This window comes from Centroberyx gerrardi, chromosome 4 (genome assembly GCF_048128805.1).
Source record: "Centroberyx gerrardi isolate f3 chromosome 4, fCenGer3.hap1.cur.20231027, whole genome shotgun sequence".
Classification (NCBI taxonomy): Eukaryota; Metazoa; Chordata; class Actinopteri; order Beryciformes; family Berycidae; genus Centroberyx; species Centroberyx gerrardi.
The window spans coordinates 29397877-29424523 of NC_136000.1; the positions used below are offsets into that span (position 1 = coordinate 29397877).

General features: G+C 44.0%; 1 protein-coding gene across 2 annotated transcripts; it reads right to left on the minus strand.

The window, feature by feature from the left end:
- Positions 1-2231: 2231 nt before the first annotated feature.
- On the minus strand, positions 2232-24985 carry spire2 (spire-type actin nucleation factor 2). 2 transcript variants are annotated; one of them, XM_078283110.1, is made up of 15 exons: positions 24599-24985; positions 18102-18145; positions 16643-17029; positions 15558-15638; positions 15300-15464; positions 14000-14086; positions 13456-13573; positions 11863-12029; positions 10101-10323; positions 7481-7608; positions 6842-6979; positions 6683-6750; positions 5995-6022; positions 5173-5270; positions 2232-2448 (listed from the first exon to the last, which is right to left on the minus strand). In XM_078283110.1, exons 1-15 carry the CDS (start codon positions 24894-24896, stop codon positions 2358-2360), a joined length of 2121 nt encoding a protein of 706 aa, XP_078139236.1. In that variant the 5' UTR covers positions 24897-24985; the 3' UTR covers positions 2232-2357. The 2 variants fall into 2 exon arrangements, with proteins under 2 accessions (XP_078139236.1, XP_078139235.1); XM_078283109.1 differs by lacking the exon at positions 2232-2448 and adding an exon at positions 3376-3799.
- Positions 24986-26647: the final 1662 nt, after the last annotated feature.

Sequence of the window (26647 nt, forward strand, 5' to 3'; positions counted from 1 at the left end):
CTCATGTCTGGGCTCTATCAGTGGATACTGCTATAGCTGCTCTAGGCTCTTTTCATATTCTGGAGGTTATAAAGCCATCTCCATTAATAGCCAATCGATAGAACTGCAGACCTACTGTCATTAAACCCAATAATAGCCCTATACTTTCATAATGCATTGGCCCTGGTTTTATTCAAGGCCTCGTCTAAGCCTGTAAGATGCATTATTCACAATATCTGCTATCTCACCTTTGGTCTGCACCATAGACCGTGAAAATAAGGTCTGGACCGGTCTGGACAGAGGACCAGCAGTGAGGTAGTGCCCACATTGGATATTGAAAAGAAAAACAAAACCTTGCCTTACATCCAAGATGCATGAACTAGAAAAAGGGAGAAAGGAAGAGCAAATGAAGCTACTCTTGGAGACAAATGGATCACAAGATAGTTCATATTTTAAAGCTGCATTCACTAACATTTGAATGCGGACCATGTAGAATCAAGCAATACAAATATGTCGATTAACTAATTTGCTGGGAGACTTGTGAACTGAGAACCATGCAAAAGCCATTAAATTACACCCATATTTGGTGTAATTGTATCATGGTTGATTCTACATGGTCCACATTCCAATATTAGTGAATGTAGCTTTAAAGCTGCAATAAGTGACATTTTCTGACCACTAGAGGGTGACAAAAACATCAACACATTTGTAAATAAACTCACAGCAAAGCCACTTCTCCCTCCCTGTCTCCCCCCCCCCCCCCCCCCCCCCCCCCCCAAAAAAAAAAAAAAAAAAACTTAAAAGGTACCTTTTAGTTATTGCAGATAGGCCTAATAAGGATTTGGTATGTTAATATCCATTGTCTGTTTACACTGAATAGGCATGTCCCCCAAATATTGCAACATATTTAGCCACTTAAACTTCAGGCCATGTAAACACAATCAGGTGGCTGCAACACACCCAGGACAGCGCCACATTTAAACATAATCACCAATATGTGCACTGACTCTTTATAAGCTCGTGAAGAGCGCATGTATTATATATTGAGAGCACGATATCACTATTTTGAGGGCTTTTGGCAATTCATGTGCACGTAAAGAGGAAATCGAGGGAACGAACTGTATCTCGTGCGCACGAATAAACCAAAACGAGAGCTCGAATTGCATATCGTGTGCACGCTACAGTAAATCGTGGCCATGACATAAATTATTTTTCTCCCGATGGCCACTCCCAGGCTCCATAAGGAGGAGCTACGTTCCGGACCAGAATTTGACAACAAGCTTTATAAAAGAGGTGAAAACAGCAACACAGCTGCTGCTGTGTGGATATTGGTTTATATCATTATGTCTCAATGAAATCTCCACATAGCGCACGTTAGTTTCAGGATTGGTTATAAGGTCTGATATTGCTTATTGCAGGTTTAAGGTAATATACAATATATGTCCCACTATAGCTACCAGAATCAAGCCTATTAGCTAGTAGCTAACTAGATTGTAAGCTAACCAACTTCCCTGCTAAATTCAAACAGTCGTTTCTGAGAGTGCTAGCTAATTTGACTCCAACTCTTGTGTTAACTCTATGTGAAGTCCTCACTTATGTGTTGAAGTAACACAATATATATATGTATATATATATATATATATATCTCATCTTCTGGATAGTGTAGCCCACCATGAGTTGACGTAAATTCAAAATGGCAGCCATGGGAATAAAGTGAATTAAAAGCCTACATAAAAATTGACAGCTTGTGTTGTTTTCTTTGACCATTGAAACATTGTTACATTGAAACATTGTTACTACTACCTTGTTTTCAATGAAAAAGATGATAAACAAAAATCAGACATCATCAGACCAATCAGAACTGAATCTGCCAAAACCTAAGTCCACTACCATTGCCATTTTGTAAATCCATTTAGAATCCATTATTTCTTTGTCATGTAACCATGAAGACTTTCTGCCGAAATGCGTTGGTTTTTTTGAACCAATAAAGACATTTATCAGAGCATCAATTAGCCTCCAAGTGTAGATGAATTTGTTCTTCCTTTTTCACATCTGATATTGACAAATGGGTCAGCAGAGACAAGACAGTGACAAAAAGGAAAAGTAAAACATCCATACACTGAAATATACCGCCTTATGCTCCCGTTTATTATTGAAATGCAGCTTTCTGACCACCGAGGCCTTCATGTGGGCGCACGGAACAGCTGAACCCAGCGTGCTACAGGACAGTAAAACTCACAGACACGGCGTGGTCGTGTTTGTCGTTAGATTTTATTGCAGTTGAGGTTTGCTTAGTGTTTACAAAACCAGAGCAGATTGCAAGCGTCCATGGGGAGTGAGAGAGAGTGAGAGAGAGGAGGGAGCTTCATCTGCTCGGTTCACGTCATCCCTCTGCATTGGCCAGCAGCTTCGCCCATGTTACATTCACAGTGTCGCCGCCGTCGTACCCCATCCAGCTGGACCTCCGACCTTTTTGAGCACATCCCAAAAAAAAAAAAAAAAAGCAAAATAGACCTTGTTAACGCAGCAGCCGCTTGATACAAATCCCCTTTTTCTGGACGATTAAAAATAAAACTTTTATGACGCGGTGTACAAGCTTACGAGTGTACAATGTGTTCTTTTGGTGTCACTTAGAGTAAGTTACATTCATAGCAAAAGAAACAAGGCAACCACACAGGGAGCTAAAATGCTAGGATTACATCTCCGCTCTTATTCCCCTCAAATCACCCCCCCCCCCCTTCTCTTTCCTCATCTGCCCTCTCCTCCCATATGCTTGCCTTCTTCTTCCCTCACTTCATCGCTCTTTCCAGCTGAGAGCGTTGGGAAATGAAGTCGTGGTGCGATAGATAAGGCAGACACGGGATGAACTGCTTCCTACTTAAACCTTGACAAAGAAAAGAGAGCCTGGGGGCGCTCTTTGTGTGTGTGTGTGTGTGTGGGCCAAGCACTTCAGCTAGGTGAGGTATGGAGGATAATGGAGTACTTGCAGGGCTGGGAATTGGGTGGGTGGGGTGGCAGCGGTGGTTTGGAGCAGCTACACTCTGACCAAAAAGGGTTCCATACAGCACCAGCAAGTGGTTCTATAGGCTTGTACCACAGCAGAACCCTTTATGGTGAATTAAAGAACCCCTTTAGAAAGGTTCTCTACAGCACCATGCTCAAATGGCTCTACATTGGATCTTTATGGTGCTGGAAAGAACCAATTCAGAATACTTAAAACAACCATACTGGGTTATTTGTTATGATTCTCCATTTTTTTTTATTTTAACCAATCAGAGGGTTCTTTGAGTCATTACGGCTCTGTATAGAACCACTAGCCTAACCAAAGAACCCTTGAGGAACCCCTCCTTTTTCTGCGTGCACAGCTAAACAAGTGCAGCATTGTGTGTGTGTGTGTGTGTGTGTGAGATGGGGGGGGGGGGGGTAAATCGACAGTCTGTCTACTCATTGGTTCACATTGTTCATCCTCGAAGGCGTCAACGACGACGGCGCCGACGCCTGAAGCTGCTGCGGGTGGCGAGGATGGGGTCGGGGAGGAGGGTGCTGCGGGTGGCGCTGTGTCTGCGGGTGAGGCGGAGGAGGGTGGGGGTGAGGCTGAGTCTGGGGGTGTGGGGGATGTTGCGGCTGTGTGGCGGTGGCGGCCGCTCTGCTCTCCCTCTTGGGGGTGTTGTTGAGGATGTCCAGGCTCCGGCGGCTGGACGAGATGACGTCGGCGACGAACTTGGTGCAGTCGGCGCAGACGTCGCGCAGGGTGCAGCCGTGGGCGTACAGGTGCGGGAACTCCTCCTCCACCGAGCGACGCGACAGGCTGCGGAGGGACCTGGGGGGGGGTGGGGGGGGGGAGTTGTTATTGGTCGGGAAATTACATGGAGTTTACCCGCCTTTTCAGTTGCAGGAATACAGTTTATCCACCTTTATAGTCCGACATAAATCATCAGGAGTTAAATTCATAGTAAACATCACAGTAAATAGGATCAAACTGATGTAAGTTATATGAGGATAGGGTCTTTTAAGGGGGGAAAAACATAAATTAATGCTTTTCTGGATATATAATAGATTTTTGTTCATATTGGTGGTTGTTCGCCTTATAATGATCACCGACTTTATGTTTACCCCTGCATCACTGGTCACAAGAATACAAAAAAGTCATTCAAAACCTACAAATTTAACAATGTCACATTAAAAACAGCCACTTTTCTTGCTTTTCTTTGCTGTCATTTTGTCTGCGCGTCTTTGTGCGCTCCCGTAAAATGCACTTCAACCCGATTAACATTCAAGCTGCTTTCAAAACAATAAACTGAAACATATCCCATTCGGCGCATTAAAAATCAGCGGAGCATCTGGGAGAGCGGCGTAATTAGCTGCACTTTTTATGATCTCGCATTCCGAGTGAATATAAACCCGGCACATGATGAAATGTGTAAAGCGGTGGGACGAACGTCAACTAACACACAGATTAAGGTCAGCTTTTCTGATTAAAATAACGCCAAACATTTGCCGTTATGAAACCCCACTATTTCTGCGCTGTAGCGGCGTGGACGGGTAGTGATGACAGGTGCTGGGCGGCAGATCAGCACAGCACCATGCCAACATGTTCTCTCACTCTTTCTTTCTCTCCCCCCTTCCGTCCACCTTTCACACTCTCTTTCCGCGTCCATCCTCGCGTGAGGCAGGGCGAGGAGTGAGGATATTAAAGACGGCTGGTCAATTATTACATAACGGCTGCTTAGAGGCCTTGGAGGAGGCACTGCGAGCATTGTATAACGGGGTGAGGGGAGGGGGGGAGAGAGAGAGAGAGAGAGAGAGACTGGTGATTGGATTGAGTGTGTGATCTCCTATTGGTTGAAGTGCAGCAGAGGCTGCCTCTGCTTTAGGTTGGAGCAGGTTAGCAGTCAGCGGCTGCAGGGAGCGGGGGGGGGGGGGGGGACTTAACTAGATTTAACCTGCGTTCTTCAGGTGAGGCGTGCGCTCGTCCTTGGATTTAACAAGCATAAGGATCGGCGGGAAGAGACTGCGGAGGAACTTTTTGCCTACTGGTGTAATTTCTATCAAAATCTTTCATTTCTATTCAGTTTCTATAATTAAACACATCATTTGCATAGAAAAATACTTGGATAGAAACCCAGCCTCTGGCATAGGTGAATTCCAAACTCTCCCTGCCAGTCCGCTGGCATACAACAAACACAGACTCACTTGTAGACTTGGCTTTTGTGCCCGTGGCTCTTTGGAGTGCTGTGGAAGCCCACGGTGTACACAGGGATGTGGGCCATCTTCTTGGAGGGAATCTTCATCTGGGCCGCAGGGACAAGGAGCGACAACGGAGAAAAGAAAGACAGAAAGTGCATTGTGAGGGGAGAACAGGAGACTTGGTAGCAAACAGTTAATGGAATTAGGTTGAACAGCAGAGTCCACAAACAAAACCAATAGACTGGAAACAGGCACAAACTACAGACTCCACACTACACACACAAATAAACCAACAGTCATCAGTTGGTCCATGATCACAGCACACATATCACAGACTAATATCACACAGTCACATACAGGAACTATCTGAAACTGTTCAATAATGACAAGTCACAAGTATGTTACACAGTACAAAACAACACAAGGAGTCACAGCACCACCCAAAAAAAAGGGAAGAAAAAGGAAAATAAACAATTCAGAAGCACAGAAACAACACACAAACACCCAAAATCTCAAACCTACAGAGCACAGAACCACACATCCACATGGTCTGGGGACTGGGGCAACAAATCAAAAATCAACAAAAGAATTAACATCCGCAGAAATACCAGCCACCACACCAAACAACATACTCGGCATATTAAAATAACATATTAAACTATGGTGAAATATCCCATTTAGAAAATGTTAGTTCTTGTTCACGCTTTATAAAGCAAATAGCGAGCCAAATAAGCACAGAGCACTGAAAGCATTCTAAAAAAATAAAAATAAAAAAACATGACTATGCACTGGCATCAGTGCAACACACACACAAGTCATGCAAGTTACCTTTGCACTACAGGAGCCACAGACAGATCTGCAAGGGAAATAAAATGAATGAATACACCAGCATTCCTGAACATTAATGAACATATGTGTGAACGCAAGATGAGTTTGATGAAACGCTATTTGATAAAAAAAAAATTAAAAAAAACACGATAGCATTTTGGAATTAAACCCTTTACACACAAGCTCTCTAATGATGTGGTAACACTACATTAAATATTCATTAACTAATGTTAACTAATGCATTTACTAATATGAATAACAACATTAACAAAGATTTGTTCATGTTAAATGCACATGAACAACTGCATTAAGTAATGTTGTAATACATGTTTGTTAAGGTTAACTAACGTTTACTAACATGAATTAAGCATGAACAGTGACATTAACAAAGATGAGTTCATATTAAATGCACAACAACTGCATTAAGTAATGTTGTTATACATGTTTGTATTACTTAAGTATAACTAAAGTGAGTCACAACAAGCATTACCCAACGTGTATAGTGTGTTCATGTGCATTTAACGTTACCTAATCTTTGTTAATGTTGTTATTCATGTTTAATTCATGTTAGATAATGCATTAGTTAACATTAGTTAATGAACACTTAATGTAGAAGTGTTACCAATGATAGGAATTAAACATATTGTGAATTCATATAAATTCACAATATAAATATATAAATTCGCACCTTTTACACAGTAAGCAGGTGGATGGCCAAGAGAAGAGGGGGAATTTCACTCTACAGCAGCAGCAAACCTGGAGAAAACACACACACACAATTACTGAGTCTATCAAAGCACACCGCACTGAGAGAGAGAAAGGCATCAGTAGATTTCCATTCCATTACCTTGCCTCTCTTCAGGTTATTGTAGAGCTCTTTGCTCTGGAGGAACTTCTCCATCTCGGCTTTCACCAACACGCGGCGCACGTTGATGACCTCGTCCACCGTTAGGGCGAGACTCTCCACGGGGTGGCTGAACTCCTCCTGAGCGTGGCCGTCAGTAGAGGAAGAAAGGAGATCGATGAGTGGGTTGTTACATCCAGAAACCTTGGTTTTCACCTGACTACTGAACGCTGAACATTTTCAAAAGTGAGTGTTTCCTCTGACCACCAGGACGAAAACATCAAATATCAAACTGTACAAGAATTCCTGAAAATATACACTAAGAAGCAGTTGAAGCAGCTCCTTAGTGTTTGCCCCTAAAGGTTGGTGTGTGTTCCTAGAAAGCCTTCAACCGCCTATTCCTGTGCCAAACTCACTCCTTACCACCTAAACCTCTGTAAAAGCTACCGAAAACCCTGCAGGTCGGTAATTATAAAATGTCAAGGGAAGATTTTAATTCAGCTGAGGGAGTGGAAACCAGAAGGGAATAATGTTGTCTGTGGAAATGTAAAAGGACATGAGGATATACAGTATGTGTGCTGGTGTTAAAGAGGAAGTGAAATTAGGAAGTCTCTGATCTTGTCGTCTCTGATTTGAACTCACCATCCACTGGTGCTCGTTTCCCGCTCTCGAGCTGGAGGTCGGCTCGGGCCCCTCCGTCGTCTCGTCCACTGAGCTTAGGGACAGGCGGGCCGGAGAGGGGGGAGCCCAGCCATGAACCGGGAACGAGGCTGGAGGGGTGGGGGAGGTTGGGGTGTGGGGCGGGGGGTAAATGGGAACAGATAGGGAATGGACGCAGAGAGAGAGAGAAAAAAAAAAAGATTGAATGGAATCAAATGAAAAGGAGAGCAGAGAGAGCGAACGGAAGGAAGCCGCGAATCCCGGTCCATTCTTAACGCCCGTTCATTCATTCAGCCCCGTCTCAGATCTCGGCAATGGACACTAATGCCGGCCGTCTATTATTAATCTGATTTCAGCGGAGTGCTTCAGCCCATCCCCGGTGCATCTGTAACTCAGATCGCAGCGAGAGGTCCCGCTCGGCGCCTGCTTCAAAAGAGGAGCTCAGGGGGGGTCATGAGAAATTAACCAGCCAGCCACTGCAGGTGGGGCAGGAAGAGGGGCGAGGGCTTTAAATTATGCAACTGTGATGAAAAAAAAGAGACCACACACAGCTGAGATTGGGTGCCTCTTCAATCCTGCAAATGGAAGGTGTCAATTCAGCTCTAATGGAAAGCAAACACGGCTGGGGGAACGGCTACAACTGGCTGGTGAACATCATCAGTACATATAATTTGGATCAGCTGCCGATGACAGCGCGGGCTTACAGGCTTACGGGCCTCGGATTCAGATGGTTAGGGCTTGAGACTCCCCTGTTGGCAGAGCGGTGAACTACATCATAAATAATAATGCATAATATGGCAGGGAGAACTGCAACGGCCTTCACAGGGAAAACGTCTCCCAAGCCCGCGCGTACAGCACACCATTCAAACCCATTAGCGTCCATCCCCCCGTTACTGAGTCATACTTGATCAGCACATCTTTATAAGTTGATTAGAATCCATCACAACACTCCCCCAATTCAATTACACAGTGGATGTAATCCCTCTCAACCCTGCTGCAACCAAGTACCCACGCTGGACCGACACACATTACTCTTGATGAACGGCTCTCGGGCGCGCGGCGGAGCTTCACCTCGTGCCGCTCAGTGAGATAACGGTAATTCAGGGAGCAGGAATGCTTGGAGTGTGCCTCGGGGTGGAGAGAGGAACCCATGGGTGCACACGGTGGATGCCAGAAGCCTCCACACCCTTTGAAATTTTTCGCTTTTATTGCCTTGAGGTCCAACATGAAAGCCAAATCAGACTTTTGTTCACCTTCATTAGAGTGCAGGTTACAACCCACAATAATAAGGAACGTGCACACTTCTGCAACCAAGGTTTTAGTTTTTCCATTTTTAAAACACATTGTCAGGAATAAGTAGCCTTTTGCTTTTGCCTTGACTTTGCTAGTTACGACGTATAAATGAAAGCGGAGAAAAAAAAGAAGTCTGATTTAATGGGTTTTCATTCCAGCCTCAAGGCAATAAAAACTAGAAAACTTGAGCGGGCGTGTGTAGACTTTTGATACCCGCTGCACTGACAATCACACTGCAATGGGTTTATTTGGTTTTGTGGGAATAAGCTTGGATATCAGTTTATTGGCAAATTTCTGTGAAATCATGCACATCTTGTTCACGGTTTCATTAATCCTTTAAAGAGTATGAATGTACAGACCCTTGAAAACCACAAGCTGTAGGCTGACATGCCTGTGGTTGTAGCACAGTTGACAGTGTGTCTCCCTCTATAGGAAAAGAGTTAAAACTGCAGCCAATGTAAACAGTCCATTGGCGTGAAACGGAGGACCTGTTATCTATCAAAAAACACAAAAACCCTATTATCTGGGATGTAATCCAGCCCTAAAACACTAAGTTACTGATCTCAATTCTTAAGAAAAAGGGTTTGATAGATTACCAGAAAATGATCCTTTACATTAGTGATCCCCATAGGAAAATTCTCTTTTCTCTTGCTCCCCTTGTACAGCAGGTCAAAGGTCAGAGGTCAGGGTCAGCTACAGGACACTAGGCCACCCAACTGCCCAGTGTTTTAGCCTTGTACCACATCAGAATCCTTTCTGGTGCTATAAAGAACCCTTTTCATAAAGGTTGTCTCTACAGCACCATGCTCAAATTGGAATTATTAAACTAACTTTAAGACCCACACTGGGTTATTTGTGCAGACTGACCATTTCCGCCTGTGGCCCTGATGTGGCCCATGGAATTCCAAGACTTTTTCATAACTTTGTATAACTAATGTTCTTCATTCCTGGTTTGTTACTGTTGTTTTTCTAAAGTGGTAAACAGTCTGGTTTCCACTACAGCTGGGCTTGCTGTGGAGAAAAACTGCTGAAAACCACCATCTAATGCAATGAAAGCGTGAAGTTGGAAAATACATTCTGCTATATTCCTGTAAAGTGACCCATTTGTCAGATTTCCTGACAGTCCCTGACTTTTCACAAATTCTGGAATGCACCTCTTTAAATTCCATGATATTCCAGAAATGACATTACCTGTAGGAATCCCACAAATCAGAGGGTACTTTGTGTCACTGCGGCTCTATTTAGAGAAAGAACCCTTTATAACCGAGGAGTCATTGCCGAGATGGGCGGTCTACATTTACGCACTGACCTCTGTGCGTGGGAGGCGGCCCGGCGCCTGTCAGCGTCTGGGACCGGGGTCTCTCGCCCCTCAGCCTGACCGCCCCGCCCAGCTGGCCCGACGCGGAGAGCGAAGGAAGCATCTCCCCGCGGAGGAAGGCCAGGTCGTGCTCGGAGAAGGAGCGGTCCCTTTTCAGAGGCGTGGGGGAGCTCTCCGTCCTCCGCAGCTCCCCGCCGTCTGGGGACTCCTCCTCCTGCGGGTGGGGGATGGGAGGAAGGAGAGGGAGTGGAGAGCAGGATGGAGGAGGAAGAGGAGAAGGGAAGTGTGGGGGCGTAGGGCAGGGAGAGGAGAAGTGAGGGAGTAGAGATAGTAGGGGTTGGAGGTGGAGAAGGGGTGAGGCGGAGGGTAGAGGGAGGGACAGGAAAGGGAGGAAGGAGGAAGAAAGGAAATGAAGGGGTGAGGTGAAGGGCAGGAGAGATAGAACAAGTCGGAGGAAGAGGAGAGGTACATTATGTAACATGTTAGATTCTGTGTCAACTCACTAAGCTGAAATACACATGCTCCTCCATTTAAATTGGCATATGGGAGTTTTAGTTTCTCAGAGGTAGAGCTGCTCTGGAGGCAGAAATAATCTGATTGGTTGAGTTAAACCTCAGTGGGTGGAGCCAAAGAACCACAGTTTTTCAGAGTGTTCGGAAGTTGGCTAACTAGCAAAAATAGCGAGGACAAAACTCTGGTCAAAATATACAAGAAATATGAATGGCATTCAAGATTTTGGAAGGTCAGCAGGTTAGCTAACTAGCTTTCCTAGCTAGCTATAGGCTAGTATGGCTAGTTTGAAGCGGCTAACTAGCTAACCTAGGTAACTTAGTATGGCTAGATAGCATTTTTCAGTTAGTAATAGGGTTCATAACATTAGCTTCCTCCTCTCTTACCTCTTTTCACTGGGCTTCACTCTAATGTCACTTAGACAGAAAACTGTCGTTCTTTGGCTCCGCCCACTGAGGTTTAACTCAACCAATGAGATTATTTCTGCCTCCAGAGCAGCTCTGCCTCCGAGAAATGTTGTACACCTAAAACTCTAATCTGCTGTAAATTGGTTCCTTTTCAAGTGGTGAATGTGATTTTACAGTACTGTATTAAACGTCTGTGCCGCTAGACGGAGGGAGCACAGTGCTCGACAGGCCAAGGACAAGTGTTGGATGTGAAGTGCCAACCAGTGGCTAGAGGGGAGGCTTTAATTATTGTAAAAGACTTTTCTGTAACCTCACTTACAGATGTTTGCATGCAAGGTAAAGAAAAAGGTAGAAAGATGGGGGGGGGAAAGCTACCAAGAAAGGATGGTTTTGAACTATCCCCATGTCACCTTTGTTACCTCAGTTTGGTTTATTTACTGTATATAAAAATGAGAAAAACCAAAACACAGATTGTACAAGTAAAATAAAAAAATAAATCAATAGCAAGGCAACAGTAAACATGACATCCCCCATGAATGATCCAATCAATAACAAATATGTTTTGACCTGTAACTGTAGCGCTCCCCTTAGGCTAATGAATGTTATTTTTGAAATGCTTAAGCCCTAATCACGACTATCCACCCACTGTGCCATTCTGCAGCTGCACAGACGCATCTTTAGCCCACTTAAGATCTGAAACATTGACTAGAACATTGATATTCTTCCACAGCAGCGCACGCTTTATATTCTCAAAGCCGGCCCTTAGAGATGACAAGAATGACTCCTTTTCTTTTGTCCTCCAAGGATCTCGGCATCAAGCGCGTCCCTCGCCTCACCTCGAAGATGTTCATCTCCTCCATCTCGGCGAGAGTCGGGGCCTTGAGCAGGATGCGAGGGCGGGACGTCGGCCGGGGCCCCGGCTCCGAGACGGACAGGTCGATGCACGAGGTGGATTTGACGTTGCAAGGACACGTCTGAGCGAGGCAGGGCAGAGAGCCGAACGCTGGGAAAAGAGAAACCCAAACAGCAACAGAGAACAAGTATGTCAGATACACTGAGAATATGCAGAGTGGTTTTGGATGTGAGCATTTCATTTTTTGTTATTTTTTCCATTTCTTTGTTTCGACTGAAAAAAGGTGCTATGTGTAGCATTTTAACATCATTAAATCTTTACCGCATTCATTTTGAGACATTAGTATAATTGCCATTAACAAATGAGACCACTGCCGAGAAGATTGGCAGCCTCTCCCGGCCTCTACACTGACCCAATGCTACACATTTTACATTGTGGAGCATTGGGTCGGATTCAGAGGGAAATCTGCTGTATTGCTTTATGGCGCAAAGGCATATTGCTTTACAGCACAAAACAGGAGAGGCTGCTGTTCTTCCAGCACAAACAGAGCTAAAGCTTTCTGGTAATGGCAGATGGTGGAAGGAGTGAAAGGCTGATGGAAAATTCATTTCCAACATGTTTATCCTGATCAATGATCAGTGTTTTCTTTGTTTTGTTTAGGTTGTGTGCTGTGTGTATTGACCCTCTCTGCAAAATGAGCCTCCTTTATCCACAGCCCACACACTGCATTACCCTGACCTTGATCTGTAAATAGCTAATCAATATATATGAAATACAATACCACCTCCACATGTACTTTAGCTGTAAAAGGAAAAAACTCCCTTGTTTCTACAAACTAGTCTGCAGTACTTGACTGTAGTGCGACCCTTACAGGCTGCAGTACAGGTTGTGCAGTCAGTACAGTGTAAGCCCTGATGTCATTACTTAGCAGAGTGGGTGGTCGGCTCACCTTCAGTATATCATTTGTTATCCGAAAAGCACAGTGAAAGCATAACATGGGTCGAACTGAAAGTCATGCAGTGACTACATATAGGCAGTCCCTCTTATTTACCAGAGGGACAAATGCACACAGGTCCATACAACAAGAACAGCCCAATGAACCCTATCATTAACTTTCACTTAATGCCACCACAGTGCTACTATAACAACAAAAGACACAATAGCTTAATAGCTTCCCAGTTGTCATCCAACTGGTTTTCTATGTTGACGAATGCACACAGCTAGTAGAATATTCAACACTGCCTCTCGGTGGCCACTTCAAAACTGTCCATTGTGTCTCTCCAATGGACACAAAACACAAGGTCTACCTTTGACTAAGGTGAGGCACCACAGGTGAGTGGGGAAAAAATCCCTTTCATCCCATCAGGGTGAAAGTTGATGCGTTATGTTGTGTCTATATTTACATAGACACAACATAACACATCAACTTTCATCCTCAAGCAAAAATTATAATTTCTCAACATTGACCAATCCAGCCCAAAATCCCCATTTTCACCTGTGGTGCCTGGCTTTACTTTAGTTATGGACGCTGCATGGGTGCAGTGGAAAGCAGGCCATGGTGAATACTGTTCCTTACGTCTGGGGCTGGGCGGGACCACGGGCCTCAGCTTTCTCTCCTGCTTGATCTCAGCCAGGACTTGGTCGTGGAGGGACTGCTGCTCCTGAGGGGGAGGAGGGAGGCTGCGCTCTGACACCTGATGAGAGAAAACAACGAGAGGACTTTCACACTCCTGACAAATCTGGGAGAGGTGACTAGGATAAAAAGCAGGATTCAACCGTTATGGGTTTTCAGGGCTGTGGCTTTGTGCCAATATTCAAATGTCTTTAAACTGAACCATTTTCATGGGAAAAAAACATCCAAAAAATTATTCAGTGTTTCCTCCAGAATTGTATTCTTGTCAGGGTGGAAAAGCCTCTGAAACAGCATTTAGACCATCATGGGACACTAAAACTCTCCACTGAAACCCAGGAGAATAATCTCTACTGGACCTCATCACGGAGGTCAGCAGATATCAGTGGAGATACCCAGAAAAAAAAAGGATGAGCATACTCCATTTAATTGAATATACCCTCCGCTACATTGCTGGTGCGAACTTGTACTAGGAGTCAAGGCCACTCACCGGTTTGAGTGGAGGTCTTGATCTTATGAAGTCCAGTATCAGTTCATGGGCGTTTCTCTTCACTCTGGTAGGAATGTCACCGTCCACCTGGAAAAGACAAGAGAGGAACATCATGAATAAGTACCATCTGTAATAACACAGTAAGATGCAATAAGTCTTGGCACTTGAAAGATTTTTAAAGTGAAGTGATTATAATGTTACTGCATAGTAATAGTGATACACATTCATTAGTGCTTAGACACTCATAAAAACCCTTTCTTAATATTTGTCTCCTGGCTGAATTCTGTGTCTGACTGTGACGATAGGCCTCAAGGTGACACTCTGTCACATATATGATGTTACGCGGCATATTTATTACCTGTAACAAAGCCTATATATGGCACAGTGCATTGCATGAAAAAGGGGAAGGCGAGCACAGCAAGGTCTTTCAATGACAAACTCTGGGAGTCACAACAGTCTCACTCCCGTCTGCCCTCTGAGTCCGTATGCCCCATTTCCAGAGGGCGATCTCACCACACTCAAATGACGGTGCAAAAACATTTTCAGCAGGGTGAGGATTGCAGAAAGAAGGAAAGATTCCCCAACATTATGATTTATACAGAATATTTAGCATTTTTCATAACAAAGGAGATGACTTGCATTGTTGAAACACTTGAATTCGGTATCTATTGCAACTGCAACTATACTAACCAGGTCTTGTCTCTTACTGTGTCATTATGTCTGTCTGTGCCGGATTGTTGTGGAAGAGGAGACAAGTTCTATCAGTGTTGTTGTTCCTACTGGTCGTCCATAGAGGTCGATAACTATCATAGATTAATTAATGCCCCTTTAACTAGAACTGCACTTTACTTAAGGCATCATTTTTGCAAATTAAAGCTGCAATAACCAAAATTTTCTGACCACTACAAGACATTGGAAACAGCAACACATTTGTAAATAACACACAGCAAAGCCACTGCACTACGGAGGCCTACCAAGGACATACATTGCAAAGCACCGTGCATAAAGGCTAATAGCTAAGCTAACCGTACCTACGGAGAAGTGTCATGGGTTAACCAGACTCACTTTGCCAGATCTTTCTCCCGCTGAAGGTTACATGTCCCACAGTGACAAGTGAAGAGGTAGGTAACATGTTTACTAGTTTAACAAGTTTACTCACTTGCTTTATCGAGTCCACCATTACGAGAATTTTTCCAAAAATGGGAGGAGACAAGCTAGTTGTAAACTAGCTGTAGTTGTAAGCTAGCTGTAAACATAAAATATATATATATATAAAAAGTTAGGTTTTTCTCCCTCTCACCATGACTTTGCGTAGCTGGAACTTGCGCGCCCGTATGTCCTGCATCAGCATCTCGAAGGGCGTGAGGCTGAACTCGGTGGGCAGCGGGTTGAAAGGCTGCTCCTGCACCTTCTTCAGCTTCACCCCCTGCCTCAGCTCCTTCATCAGCTGCACCCACAGACGTGCCTGGTACGGGACAGATAACACACACACACACGTTACACAACCCTGCCTTCTCCAATGAGACATACTGTCATATTGTCCCCTCACTCATCTCACCCAGTCTGTGTGTTTCAATGCGTCGAGCTCGGCCGTGGATCTGTCTTCCTGAGTTTCTTCTGTTCTGATCTTCTTCAGCATCTGAAAACAAACATTTTTACAATGCTGCACCTGTCTATTACCATTACAGGCTCCAACAGTGATAACAGTAACATAACAGAAGTATGAGCTGCAACAATGGTCTTAAAGAGGCAATAAGTAAGATTTGTACTGCTTCAGAGCCCATAGTGACCATAACAGGGTTGCTGATCACTACCAATGACTCAGGTTCTGAGATTCATGGCTTTCAAAACTCATTTTCCGGCCTCACCCTTTGGAGTTTCCCCAGAGATTTGTGCAGGAGATACAGTAAGTTCTATCAATGCATTTCAAAAGCATTTGTGCTAGATACTGGATTCCACATGTGATCTGAACACATTACTCTGGTGGTAACAGGAGTGTCAGAACTAGGCTGAAACACAGTTTGATTACCATTTGAAAAAAAAAAACACTGCAAACTACTGTTCTCATTTAAAGGAATACCATGACATTTTGAATTTAGTCTCACTTTTCTTCCAAACACTTGTCACATTATGAGAAAAAAGCTTCTGCATTTGTCCTTTAACTTATCCTTTGGCTTGTTGCTAGCAGTACTGATTGTTTTCAATGAGAATTGAAACTGTGATTGCTTTTGTACCAAAGGATACAAAACAGATGAAAGAGGCAGAGGCAGATGAAAGTATGGGCAGAAATTAGTGCCAGCAGAAACTGAATTGGAATAGCATTTATTTGAAATTTTTATGCTTAAATTGAAATTTGAATTGAATACAAATTTGAAAGTGACTGTAATAGTTTGAATTTGGTCATTATTGCTTTCAACTTTTATTTCAAACTAGTTTGAGGTAAAAATTCAACCCTCAATACCCTTTCAAATTCAGTTCTTACAATTAAATTTCAAAACGAAACATTTAGAAACTAAATATCTGAAATCATATTCATAGATCATTTATCCATGTCTACTCCAAAACGGAATGTATTATTATGGAAACCAGTGATGATGATCGATTAATAATCCAAACTGTGAGGAGCATAACAAGCAAACGCACCTCCTTAGCATCTCTGATCTTGATGAGGAAGGTCTGCAGCTCCAGCGTCTCTACAAACAGGGCCCTGCAGACGGCCTGGTAGTGCTCCGGAGCCAGGCCCGGGTTGGCCAGCCGAGACGCGCACAGTGCCATCACCTGGCGGAACGTGCACACTGGCCTCGTCACTTCCCCCTCCTCCTCTTCCTCCACCTCCTCCTCTTCCTCCTGTCCGCTGTAGCCCTCGTCCGTCGTACCGTTCCCGGCTGTCCTGTCGCCCTCCGGGCCCTGGTCCCCCGCGGCCATGCGCTCGATGAGACGCTCCAGTCGCGGGCTCAGCTCGCGCTCCTCGCTCTCGTCCAGCCCCCAGTCCAGCGCCCGGTAGATGGCCACGCCCAGCGACTGGACCAGCTGGATCGGACAGATGAAGCAGAAAAGAAAGAGAAAAAGGCAATAGTGAGCATGTTGTCCACCACGGATGGCAGTCCCCCTCTGCCTTCTTTTGACCTGTAAGTGTAGCGCCGTCTTTGGGCCAATCAGTGTCATTTTGAAAGTGCTGGAACACAGTGGTGAGATGCATCATTTCCCCAAATTTTGTCAAAATCCAATCAGATATCATATGTGTTGGAAAGACAAATGAATGAACAAAGAAATGATTTTGCACCCCCGTTGGTCTAATGAGTATAAGTAAAAAAAAAATCGCCCCTAGCATCCCCCTTGGGCTATTCAGTGAAATTTGAAAAACACCAGAACACAGTGGTGAGATGCATCATTCCGGAGACTGACTTCTTCATCACGGGTGACATTTCTAAGTTTGATACAACAAGCTTTTATGGTGTGTGTGATTTGTCCAGTCAGTTGGATAAAAATGATCATTTTTAACTGCAGATCCAACATTGATTTTGCATGTAAGATTGTATCAAAGCCTTTTAACTAATGTGAGCCACTTTTCAATGGCAGTCCAATGCAGGTTGGTACACATTATATACTGTATTTAGGTTCCCTCAGCAGTTTTTTTGGCACCATCAGAACTGGGGATAGAACCAGCAATCATCAGCTACTAGGTTTCCTCTCTGTTTAACCAATCACCTGCTGCCCTTACGTCGAATGAAGATGGACAGTGTGAAATGAGATAAAGGAATAAGAAAAGCTGTTAGATGAGCTTTAACGTTAAGTCTGCAGTATGCCAAGAGGGGGGATGGCGGTGTTAGTAGAGAGAGGTTTTTAGAAAAGTCCAAAACCCTATTCAGTTTTGGAAAATAAGTGCAAGGTGAAATTCATGACTCAATATTGCCATAAAATACCGATGACTTCTTCCTGAAACACATTACTTTGCAAATAAAGGCTTTAAGTTAGCTCATAGCTTCGATAAAGCCCATAATGACGTGTATTTTTACGACCGGCACCATTTTGACAGTGAAGCCTCTTCCGAGTGTTTTCTCAGAAAAAACAAAGAGAACAGCATGAGGGCCCAAATGCTCACCTGATGCTCTGCGACGGGTGCAAGGGGAGGCCCATCGGTGTCATCTGCAGAGACAAGAGAGGAGACATGCAGCATGTCAGTACTTGAGATTCGGCAACATGTGACTGGATATGATTCATTGTCAAAACTGCAGAGAAAAACCTCACGTTCGCACCCTCGGCGACCATGCTGCGTCGCCGAACGTTATTGCCATGATAAGAGGAGCGAGAGAGGGGCCTGATTTCAATCTTGGAGTCATTAAATCACATATCGTACTCAGTGTGTCCCACAGTCACAACTCGGCCATGCATTAATGTGCCGCAGCTCTGCGCGTGTGTGTGTGTGTGTGAAAAAGCTCTTTCTCCCAGCTCAGATGTCAGTAACGACACCCGAGAGGCCTGAAACTCCTCGTTCAGCAGCTCTCACTGCAGAGAAACGGGAGAATGGACAGACAGAGAGAGAGAAAGAGTGACAGAGACAAAGACGGAGAGATAGAAAGAGAGAGAGGAACTGAGCGAGAGAAAGCGAGATAGAGAGAGATCAGCAGAAAGTTACAGAGAGCAAGAGAGATGATAGAGAGTGAGAGACAGAGAGAGAAGGGGAGAGAGGCCTGGGCATGGTGGTGTGTGTGTGTGTATGTGTGTGTGTGTGTGTGTGGGTGGTTGGGGGGGTCAGTCTGTCACAGCATCTTTTCCTGTCGACAACAAAGCGCTGAGAGCGAGGGCTTCGAATGCGAGACCAGACGGAGACAGAGCGTCACACTGTTCCCCGTCTGAATAGAGAGACGCGCAACAAAGACAGCGGCCGACACCGGAGGAGAGCAGAGAAACTCTCCATTCAGACGGCCTCGGATCAGGTCAGGGGGCGGGACGATAACGCGAGCCCCCTGCGAACCTGTCCGACAGGTTCAGATAATGGGACAGATACCGGGTCGGGTCGCGTAACCGACGATACTCCGCCCGCGGTTTCCCACAGTTGCTGGCCAGTCAGCACAAAAGGGGGTGAGAGGAGGAATCTGCATCAACGACACATCAAGGTCCTCCATCTCAGAGGCTGGAACTCAAGATTTCCCTATTGGCCGCATGACTATGAAAAGGAGTCAATATCCATTCAATGTTGATATTGGATATTTCATTGATTAAAAGTTATTTCATGATCATTTTGAGCTATTTGGCTGAGTAATCCTGCTTATTGAAATACCCCCATAGGAGAGGTGGGACCAAGTCAACTTTGCTTGAGTCCCAAGCCAGTCTCAAGTCAAGTCCCAAGTCTAAATGTAGAACACAAAGTCAAGTCCATGTCATTAATGTCAAGTCTCAAGTCTAAATGTAGAACAGCAAGTCAAGTCAGAACAAATCAAGAGTCCAGTATCAATTTAATATCTTAAAGAAAACTAAATATCTAGGACTTTTCAATGCAATATGGTTTTAATAGGATAAAAACTTGGTAAGAGCATCATGAGTTTGATTTCTATAATCAGTTTCAACTTCAATAAATTCAATCATTCCATACAAATTCAGAAAACAGAATTTAAATTCAGTCGTCTGCTGGAACAAATCTCATCACTTTCAGTCATTTACAAAAACACAAGATCTCAAGTTAAGACTTTAGAAACCTTTTCAAGTCATCAAAGTACAAGTCAGAGTCAAGTCCCAAGTCCCCAGAACCCAAGTCAAGTCAAGTCTCAAGTTATGAAAATTGTGACTCAAGTCTGACTCGAGTCCTAGTCATGTGACTCCAGTCCCCACCTCTGCCCCATAGGTATTAAATGGTGCTCATTAACTTGAGTTATTGGAAGTGATGATGGGAACGGTCCTGCTGTCTACGTCTAGATCTCCCACCTAGAACAATAGCAAATTCAAAATGAATCTGTCAGACTAAACTTAGATCTTGGTGCTTATGGATGTCTTGTAGCCATACCAACCAATGTTCTCTCAATATGAACAACAGTAGGGGAAGTTATTGTATTATATTTTTAGAGTGATCTGGCTGAGTAATGCTGCTTCTTGAAATAACCCCCACCCCCACCCCGGTGTTAGCTGGCTCTCATTAGCTTCAAGTCACACACAGTTTCATCAGGCTAATGACGGAGAAGATTTTGTCCTCGTAACCCTGATTCACTCACACACACACCCGAACACACACACACACACACACACTCTCCAAAGATGGACTTCGCCATCTGTTGCCATGGTAATAAGGTCTTAGGAGATGAAATTGAAAGAAACTACAAACTGACAGAGAGCAAAAAACTGGGGCTGGGAGGAACGGGGGCTACGGCTGCGATTGAATGGAGGGAGAGAGGAGGAGGAGGAAGAAATTAAAAAAACAACTAAAGAATTAGAAGAAAAGAAGAAACAGGAACATCGACATTTTAAGAATACAGCTGTCACCTTGATCTACCACTTCATCCAAGCATGAGCGTCAGTCGGGTTTGGCGAGGCGTGGCGCTCACCACACCTCAGCCTGAGCGCGTCCTAATTTGAGCTTGTCGTTTTTATCTTTATAAAATGGAGAGCAAAGATCAAACAGGAATCACTGGAGATCTATTTGGAAGCCATATCGAAAAATAAAATAAAATTCACATGAGAGAGCATTCGGGACCAATTATGTTCCCTTTAAGCCTAGTCTAATAAATTTATCACATGGACCAAATATCTGCTTGGTCGCTGCTCCACTTTGTCCCCACAAGTTAAGTCTATTTATATAAGTGGGTCTGGAATTTTTTGGTGGTAAATGATATTAGATGCAGGGATGTTTGACATAACTGAGGTTTCAAAGATCCATCTGTGTGTGGTTGGACTTTTGGCATAAACTCACAGGGATGATGTTCATGTTTTATCTTCCACTGAAGGTTTCCATGCTCCTCTATGGGTTGAGAAAAACCTCCAATGCCTACGCTGATGAAATCCTTTCAAAACCTCATTGAATTAAATAAAAATGCATGGTCAGTTGACATTTTGGAGGTGCAAGGTTTTCACCCAACAGGATAGATAAGTAGCTGGACTTTGGCTTCCTATTGGCCTCAACTGCACCCAGTGAATAACCATGACCTCATCCTCTACCTTTACCCTGCAATGCCTTTCTATAGCCTCTATACACACACACTATAAGTTGTTCCTAAATCTTATCCTCACTCCAGCTGCTTATTTATTAGGATGCGGCTCAGTTGATGCGGGAGGACGACAGATTAAGTTAGGAACACATGACAAAACAGGAGCTTTGCAGGGGCTCCGTCCGATCAGAAAACAGCCAGAGCGAGCGCATTTCTTTTAATGTGGGACTTTGCAGCTGCAGTGAGCACAGTCAATTTTTACAAGGGACAATGCGATGTCCATTAGGCCTCCTTAGTCATGCATCTATTAATGAGGGGGTTTTGTGCCATTAAAGTGATCCTCACTCAGACAGCGCTGCATTTGCACTTTAAAAAGTGCGATGGGACACAAGTTAAAAGGCCCCGTCGTTAAATTTCAATTATCAGAGATAGCAGCACAGAAAATCAAACATGTTATCAGTATCTTGTTCTCATTCTTAGACAGGAATCTTCATACAAAAACCGATGACGCACGACAGTTGAGCATTTCTGAAGCTGCCAGTCTGTTTAAAACCGCACTAAGCATTTACATCAAAATCTTGCCTTGTGCAGCTTTAACTCCGGCTCATATTTCGGTTCACATTAACTTTCCTGCCCCTGTGTGGATTGTTGAACAACCTGATGTGGTTTAGATTTCCAGGGAGCAGAAAGTGATTTGAGGCATGCACAGGCTTCCTACTGCAAATAGACATGTTACAGTACTGATATATTTGAATTTGAATCAGGGGATGTAGTGCTATACCCAGTTTTATTTGCAGAATACAGTTTAGATTAGAGGGGGTGGGAAGCTTCATTTTGTCATTTAGACTGATAAGATGGCTGGATTTTCACATTAAAATGTTGCCTACAGCAGCTTTAAAACAATCAAAACTTGAACACGCTGGTTATCTGCTGACATGACAAAACCACATAAATGTTAAGTAGCAACACTCGAGGTGATTCTCTTTCAAGTGTTTGACTCATGTCTTTTACTGTGCTGAGAATACGCCACAGTGTGTGTTTATCTTACCATGGGAAGGCATTCCTGAACTGGCTGAGGTGACTGACTCACCCCACATTTGCATTTCTGGGTAATAAAAATGCCCATTAAAAAACACACACAATAAAAATTAAAATCCCTGTTAATAATAAAGCTGCTGCAATGCCCTCAAACTGCCTTAAACTCTTATAAAAAGTTAAAATGACCTAGGATTACTGTTCATCTCAGCTGTGTGTTTACTCTAGAATAATGGTCCAATAAAAAAAAAGTGTAAGTCAACTTCTAATACTAGCTTAATGTTTTGGGAGGTAGTTGGTCGCTAACACTTCACAGCAAATTTAAGTAAATGGTCCTCTCGCTGACTAGCTGTATTAATAATGTAGGTAGAGTCACTATAGGAGAATGATATAGCATGATGGTGGAGGGATCTAGTTATGGTCTCTGTTTACTTATGGATCAGTAGGGAGTAAACAAACAAAAGACTACTAGGATAAACAACACTCTTGATGAGAGTTATGAGTCCCCAGCAAAATGAGGAATAGTTTCATTTGACCCAGGTCACTACATGTCACTAAATTAGTAATTGTAATTTAGTAGTAGACTAATAATGGTTAAATGTTGTTCTTCCGCCAAGCAACATAGTTCTTGAACAGAAGCCAAGGAATCTATTGTGAAGGAAAAGGCAGATGCGTCAGAGCCATGCGCGTGAACTTTGATTGGAGATAGCAGTTTTCTTGACAGTAGCTAAAGGTTGTTGCTTGGCGACACATTAGCACGCAGGTGTGCTGTTCTGCAGATACTATCCGTTTTCTAGCTGAAATTTGATAACATCTCTTTCTGCTTCGACATTTTTCCTATTGTAGTAGTGGTACCCTGCCCTGTCTGAAACTCTTCCCCTCCTCTCCTTTAATTTTTTTTTTTTACCTTTTGTCTTTTTAAGTAGACCTATAACCGTCGTCAGGAACTCTAGCTTCTTGGCAGTTAATAGCCCAGAGGAAATCACACCGAACTCTGTTCAAAAATCTGGCAGTTTAATGTTGCCTGCCTATAGGCAAAAGTATATACCTGGTAGAACATGACTTATAAGACTTTTTTTGGGGGGGGGGGGGGGGGGGTAGTTGAGTTTTATGGAAAGTGGGGCATATAGATAGTCCACCAAGTAGCACTTTACTTCAATAAAATATCAACTTTTGAAATTGGTTCACACTGCTCGCTACCTCCCACCGCGGAGTAAGCTATTTTGGTGGAAGACTGGGCGAATAAGAGGCAAACCAATTCAAAAAGGATGACATTTTATTGAAATAAGTGCTGCTTGGGGCATTAGATGTATGCCGAAGTGTAGAGTGGTTCCTAATGATTCGTATAACCTCTCAAGTTATTTTCGTTATCGACAGCAAGCAAATATTAAACAGATTTTTGAATAAAGTTTGGCGGTCATATCTATCCAAACAAGTGAGAATAGCATGTGTTGGGGACTAGGCAGGTGCAGACTCCTGAAACTGGTTCCTTGGGCCCCGGCCCGCAGTGAGGGCATAGGCTGCTCCACACAGGACACTATGCAGGTATTTCCAGTGGAGGAAAACTATCAAAAGACTGCGTGAATCCTATGTGCTTCCACCCACCCCTTTGAAGGCTTCTACACAGACTCTCCAAGAGAGGATACGAGGGTGAAGCTGTGCTCTATGAATAATTAATCATTTACCGGCATAATCCAAGTCATCCCTGTTGGCAAGACGGAGTGCGACAAAACATCAACAGTCACAATCAAAACACTGTGGCCGTTTGTGTGAAGGGAACCCAAAGCTCAAATAGGCTGAATAAAATTAACAAATAATGTAGTTGATGATAGATTATTAATGAATACCATATTGGTTGGCACGGGACAGGGTAGCCCCGATACCCTTTTCTCTCCTAGAGACAGAATGCTACTCGAAGCCAGACTCCAAACAATAATCGGGTAATTTAACGTGGCCTTGCTTATCGGCAAAGGTACATGCCTTATAAAATATGACTCAAGATATTTTACGAAACACTAGGAGTCACTCTTAAATTCTGCCCTTACATAATCAGCCAAGCAGCACTTATTTTAATAAAATTTTAACGTTTAGCATTGGTTCGCACTGCTCGCTACCGCCCACCGCGGTCTGTTTTGGTGGAAGAAGACTGTAGGAATCACGGTCGAACCAGTTGAAAAAGTTGACATTTTATTCAAATGAACTGCTGCTTTGTGGATTATATGTATGCCGAATTGAAGAGTGGCTCCTAAAGAATCAGAAATGATCTTGAGTCATATTTCAAGGGGTATGTACCTTTGCCGATAAGCAAGGTCACACTAAAGTGCAAGATTTTTGACTGAGTTTGGCGTAACAGTCTCCAAACGACGGACGGGGCAGAGGGAAGTTGGGGATGAACAACTAGAGAAGCCTAAACGGACAGCTGTCCTACCGTTGTGTCGGGACTCCTGCTGTAACGACACGGTTCCGTCTCTGTGGAGGAGGATGGAGGACGGATCCTTCACCCGGTAAACTCTACCGGCCGGCGGGCGGGGCATCCTCAGCCCGCTGCAGCACTGGTAGCACACCGCCCATGCCTGCTCCTCGTTGATGGGCTGCTCGTAGGACTTCAGCACCTCCTCCAGAGACAGTTCCCGGGGGTCGGCGAGGTCCCGCTGCTCTCCGCGGTCCGTGGGAGCGGACACCCGTGACTCCCCGTCCTCGGCGCTTCTGTTCGTCGATCTGGCCATGGTTGCGATGCCGTGGAGCCCATTCTTCACGCGGTAGGCACTGTGGCCATCGAGGCTATGCGCTGAGTCCGGCCCAGGCTCCTGTCCGATCTTTAACGGCGGCAGACGTCTACCTAGACTCAACTACCGCAGCTGCATCTCGTTACCATAACCAGTGTCAGGTTAGCCACAATATACAGCCGGACTTCCGGTCTGAATTTTCAAAATAAAACCATCAAACGTGTTGCAATCTTTTTTGAGCAATTCAAAGCGTCAGTGAAATGGAGAAATTTGTAGTTAATGAAAATATAACTGATGTCTTCTTCCAGAATGTTCTGTACACCTCGATAATTAATTCTTCTTTTATTTATTATGTATTTAGCAAGCAGTAGTAGAATAGATGTTAGAGAAGCAGCTGGTGACTGGAAGGCTGCAGTTTAAATCCCTGGACAAGCTGGGAAAATGTGGCTTGGAAAAGTGAATGAGTAATGTTAACCCCCAGCTCCTCCTGTCCACCAGAAGACTGTGGCTGTGTGTAATTGTGCTTGTGTGTAATTGTATGGTTATGGTGAAGGGTGTTGCTGGAAAAGAATATGGAGCTCAGCTGACGTTTTCTGGATAAATAAAGGTTAAAAAAAATGCACATCTTGATATTTTTTTATATATATTTTTACACTTATTTCATACTGCCTATATTTTATATCTTTTGGTATGTTTTCATATCTGACATATTTTTCATTTATATTTTCTTTGTCCCAGTATATTCTATTATTATCATAACAGTGTAGTTCATTTTTTTCATACTTTTCATTTCATACCTTTCTACTGAGCACATTCTAGTGTTGAAATTGTTGGTTTGCATTATGTTTAAATATCCCCCAGTTGTCTTATTTATATTCTATTTTTCTTTACAGTATCCTATGACTATTTGCTTCTGCAACGGCCCCCATCTTACCTTACCCTACCTTCCCTTTTTTCCAAGCGCGACACAATTTCCGCTTTTATTTTGACAGTAAATCCACCTAACTTCCGGTGTTGCTCTGGCTCACTGTGGCCGACTTGACGCTGCTTGTTGCCATGTCAGCAAATGAGAGCGATGTCTGATCTGCGGGAAAATGCCAATCAACGGCCGGTGAAGGAAAGGGGGAGGCGGGGCGGAGGAAACCTTCCCTCTCGGTGTCGCATCCACCTGCCAGCAGCCAGCAGAGGGAGGGAAGGACTGGAACTTGTTGAAAATGTTCAACTGCAACACGAATCACTGTTAACTATGGTGATGAGAGTCGATGTAAACGAGAGGGGATGCCGAGTGTGGGAGGTGACGGTTTAATTCCAGGTATTTCAGCCTTCCCCTGTCCTCCCCTCTCTCAGCTTCTCTCACCAGTGTCAAATCAAACAGAATACAACTATATAAAACTTCCGCTCACAACTTTCAAAGTAAAATTATTGCTCTCAGAAAACTAATTTAATACAAATTTGGGTTCATGGGTTAGACTAAGGTAAGGCAAGTGCGACGCCTTGCTATACTAAAGGGCAGTTTATAGTACAGCGATTTATGATCGTCACCACCGGCGATGATCATATTCTATCGTCGGTCGCAATGACATGTTGTTTATACTTCCAGCGACAGGCGATCTGTCATCGTTGCGATGGTCGTTGCGCCCATCGCTGAGACTTAAATTGGATTGAACTTTGACCCCATCGCTGGCTCAGTTGTCATGACAACATTATGGAACTCTCTTATCCTAACGTCGATTAATTCTCTGAGCTCAAAT